Source organism: Oncorhynchus mykiss, chromosome 4 (genome assembly GCF_013265735.2).
Source record: "Oncorhynchus mykiss isolate Arlee chromosome 4, USDA_OmykA_1.1, whole genome shotgun sequence".
Taxonomy (NCBI): Eukaryota; Metazoa; Chordata; class Actinopteri; order Salmoniformes; family Salmonidae; genus Oncorhynchus; species Oncorhynchus mykiss.
In genome coordinates, this window is record NC_048568.1 from 15,075,241 (window position 1) to 15,079,575 (window position 4,335).

The 4,335-nt window shown below is 46.0% G+C and overlaps 1 protein-coding gene across 1 annotated transcript; it reads right to left on the reverse strand.

Moving 5' to 3' along the window:
- Positions 1-890: 890 nt before the first annotated feature.
- On the reverse strand, positions 891-3,792 carry ccn2a (cellular communication network factor 2a). Its single transcript, XM_021600316.2, has 5 exons — positions 3,429-3,792; positions 2,951-3,167; positions 2,578-2,832; positions 2,255-2,466; positions 891-2,131 (listed from the first exon to the last, which is right to left on the reverse strand). The coding sequence occupies exons 1-5, from the start codon at positions 3,486-3,488 to the stop codon at positions 1,835-1,837; spliced, it is 1,041 nt and encodes a 346-aa protein (XP_021455991.1). The 5' UTR covers positions 3,489-3,792; the 3' UTR covers positions 891-1,834.
- Between the last annotated feature and the right edge of the window lie 543 nt (positions 3,793-4,335).

Below are 4,335 nucleotides of genomic sequence, written 5' to 3' on the forward strand. Positions count from 1 at the left end.
AACATCATTAATTAGACATATCACACTATATTGTTGATATGAATGTCTCACACTGCAGTCACCCCCCAACAACAACATGAGCCAGACTAAGTCTAAATCCAGTCAAGACTTTTGAGGGGGAAAAAGCAAATGAAAAGAGCCCTTTGTGGAGAGTTACAGGTTTTTAGATCCAACGGCTCTTTCATTTTGTCTGGAAAGCAACCAACGACCCTGCTACTCAGTGACAGGAAAAGGATTTACACCGTGTTGATCAGCCAATTACTGTATACATTTTTGTGGCTTATCCTTTGGTATGAGGTAAGTCCCGTTTCCCGATCCCCATCATATATTTGTATGTATGGTCTTTGATGTTGAACCAGGCCTAGTTCCGTGTGGTGTGAGTTTTCCCAGTGGCGGGACACTGATAGTGAGTGTTAAAGCACAAGGCTGCCAGTTAGACTGCTCTTTTCCTCAGACGCTGCCAGAGTATGTTTCCTTAGTCTGCAGTCAGGTTAGTGTGTAAATGGACAGGCAGCACACCGCTCCATCCACGCGTCACAGGGAAGAGAATAGAGGACTTTAGAAAAGCGTTTTGTTGGATGGGCTGGCAGTCTTCCGCTGGTGTTGGTGGCTAAAAAAGTGACACAGACTACACCTTACTAGAGACTGGGTGGTCTGACAGAGCATGGACCTGGACCGCACACAATCCAATGAGTGGAATTTCAGTGGCCTGACTGCTGTTGTTGAACTGAAAGTGGGAACACCTAACTGCTTTGTGAACATGTGCTAACTTATTAGTGGCTGATTTCATGTGGTGAAGTTTGGGATATCATTTGGGTGTGAGTAGATTAAGTTCTGTAGGGTAGGCTACTTTTAAAGCCGAAAGAGTAAAACAAAGAAAGGAAGACATGTTTATATAAAAAATATATTTTATTCCAAACTACAAAAGTGAAAACATGTAACTTTTTTGTCACACTTCTCAATAAAATAGTACACAAAACTGTCACAGGAACAGTCAAACCCAGCAAATAAGCTATCGATAAACATGTTGAAGGAAGAGAAAAACAAAACAAACTTTTTAAAACTTTAAATTAACTTAAACAACTGTACAATAATATGTACAATATTTACAGCATCAATAATACATATAAAAAGGAATGAAGCTACAAATCATCCAGTCTCTCTTTTTTTTTTTTTTGGACAAAATACTGATTCCTTCCTTGCAACCTGAATCAGTCAGTCAAAGTCAAATACCTCTTTTCTCAGTGCTGTGGCATGCCCTCAAAGCATGCACACTACGCTCCTTGTCTGGAAGGACGGCTGTTTTTCTGCATGGGCTAAACCATGACCTGTTGTTAGCACTGCAACAGTTAGGATCTGCAAAACAGTGAGCTATACACAAGGGTACGTTCAACTAGTACTCTGGTGGTTTAAGGATTTAAGTTTCTGTACTGGGGTTGAAAGTCTTCACCCTTCGTTACTGCAAGTGCTCAGAGGTTGTACACAGCCCAGTTAATTAGATGCCCGCCACAGTTTCGGGGGAGGGGAACATGGCATCAGCCAATTAGTGACAACAACATAGGTTGTCACATAGTAGAACTATAGTGCAGTAAGTATTCTATTTCGGGCAGCAGAGCAGCCCCCTCTTTAGGGCAAGTGGCCCTAAACATCCATCAATACACTCATACATATACATTGAATATACGCATATATGTTTCTGTCCTTGTACAAAATACACAATTAGAAAATTACAAACCAAAAGACAAACAAATGCTGTGCTGCGAGATGAGATGGATATCTGTTCGGTTCAAGTTAAGAGTCATTGGTTGTTTTTGCTGTTAGCTGACGTAATTGTTTACGCCATGTCTCCCAGCATCTTCTTGTAGTACATGGACTCAAATATGTCATTCTCGCCGGGGCAGTTGTAGTGGCACGCGCAGGTCTTGATGAACATCATCTGCTTCTTCATGACCTGGCCGTCGGGGCACTTGAACTCCATGGGCAGGGTGGTGGTTCTGTGGGGGGTGCAGCAGCGACCGTCGGTGCACACGCCGCAGAACTTGGGGCGGTAGGACTTGGTGGTGGTGCAGCCAGAGATCTCAAACTTCATGGACTTGGACACTCTTGGCGTGCGGATGCATTTCTTTCCCTTCTGGAAGAGCAAAGTGTAAAGAAAAAAGTCATAATTAGTGACCATTGCTTTCCTCTTGATTTGACAAAATGTTTGTATTATGATGAAAGGGTTGGTTGGGAAGTGGTTGAAGAATGTGCTTACCCTAATGCTCTGCTCCATGTGGGACTCGCAGGGTCTGACCATGCACAGACGGGACTGTTTCTCCAGGCGGCACTCGCGGTTGTCGTTGGTTACTTTGGTAGAGATGCCCAGGCCGCAGGTCTTCGAGCAGGCGCTCCACTCAGTGGTCTGGACCAGGCAGTTCTCCCTCATCATGGAGGGGTCAGGCCCGTAGGTCTCCTCCTCTCTGTAAGCTGCGGGCAAAGAAGGGGAAGTGACATAAGACTCTTTATCTCTACACTCACACTGACCAGATTACATCATTCGAATGCAGGCTACTGTGTGTGTCTAAGACTGAGACTCACCAGCGAGAGCAGAGCCCACAAAGATGTTTGTGTTTTGGGGGGCATCGCACACCCACTCCTCGCAGCACTTCCCGGGCACTTTGACGCGGCGGGGCATGGGGCAGTCAGGGCTGGGCAGGCGGATGTCCATGCTGCACAGGGGAATACAGCCCACGGCACCGTCCAGGCACGTGCACTGGTATTTACAGCTGCTCTGGAAGGACTCTCCACTCCTGTACACCATCCCACCCATCACACAGGTGGCGCCACCCTTAGCTGTGGGAGGAGGAGAAGAGAATGTCACATCTCCAGTCACACAAACGCCAGCAGAGGAAAATAATCAAAGAGTCAGCGTATTAGAACGACAAAAGAAGCCTGTTGAGAGTCACATTACCTGTGCAGACTCCTATGCGGCGGTTGACGGGGGAGCCGAAGTCACAGAAGAGCCCTTTGTGGGGGTCGCACATGTCCCTGTCTGTGCAAAGCTCGCCCATCTGCTTGGCACACACCCTGCAGCAGCCGCAGGCATCGGGCACCAGGCTCACACCAGGGGGACACTGGGGGTGCACATCAGGACAACTACACTGCCCACTGCACTCCTGAGCCACAGCCTAAGGGACAAAGAGACAGGAGTATGGTTAGACCCTGATCACATGGGCACAACTACTACTAACGTTACAGTTCATCAGCCCCAAGAGCTAGGGCATCATACAGCCTTTTGTAACTGTGTTAACAAAATATATCGATTTACAATTCAACTGCTGTTGTAATAGGCTAGACATGCCGATAGCTCGTGCCTGTCTGGTACATGGCGCATAGACACAGGAATACAGTTCCCATATAACTTGACATTCTCAGTAAAAGGGTCTTACCAGGTAGCAGAGAGTGAGACAGAAGAAAGAAATCAGCCTCATGTTCATTCCAGCAGACATTTTGCTTTTCTTCTGGGGTTTTCTCGGAGTATGTTAGACAAAAATAAGTCTTCAGGCTCTTCAAAAGTCTTCCTTAGTCTCTTGCGAGTAGTCAGGGAGCTTGTCGTCTGATCGAGTCGATCTCGTTGTTAAGAAGTTTCTGTGTTTTTGGTTCTCTCTCAGTTAAGTTCTCGTAGTTCTCTTGGTTAAAGCTAGAGTTTAGCTTCAGTAGTAGAGCTGCTGCTGCTCTTGTAGCTCTCTCTTGGATGAGGAGTTGTTCTGTGTCTGAAGCTAGGAGCTCTCCCTGCCTTTATACACCCAGCGCTGCAGTGACGTGCCAGTGGCTGAATGGAGTCCTGGACAAACATGGACATTCTTGGCATTCTTTCCTAATTTCCTGCCCCCCCCCCCCCCTCCTAGACTCGCTCTCCCTGACATATCGCATTCCTCCTGTCTGAAGCCAAAGTGCTGTCACATATCAAAATAAAAGTGCATTCTTGGCACTATCCCTCAACTTTCCCTTTTATGTGTAATCGGCGGTTGTGTTGTATCCCGGAGAGAGACCGTAAACCTCCCCTGGTATTAGGAATAGCTGCCTCTCTGTTCTCTTAGCACATCACACATAGATTTGTACACGAGTGGCTTCAAAGGCTTTAAATATCTATTATTGCATGTGCATTTTATAATGAACGGAAGGGCTGTAGTGTAGTTCACCATTACAAACAGTACTGCTATAAAACCCCTGTACACCTTCAGGACTGCTTTTCTATTCGGAAAATAACATACTGCACAGGGAAACAGATGTATGATATGTAATTGTATGAGTAATTGTATTATACAATAGCCTTCCTAAGTCTAATAAGTCATG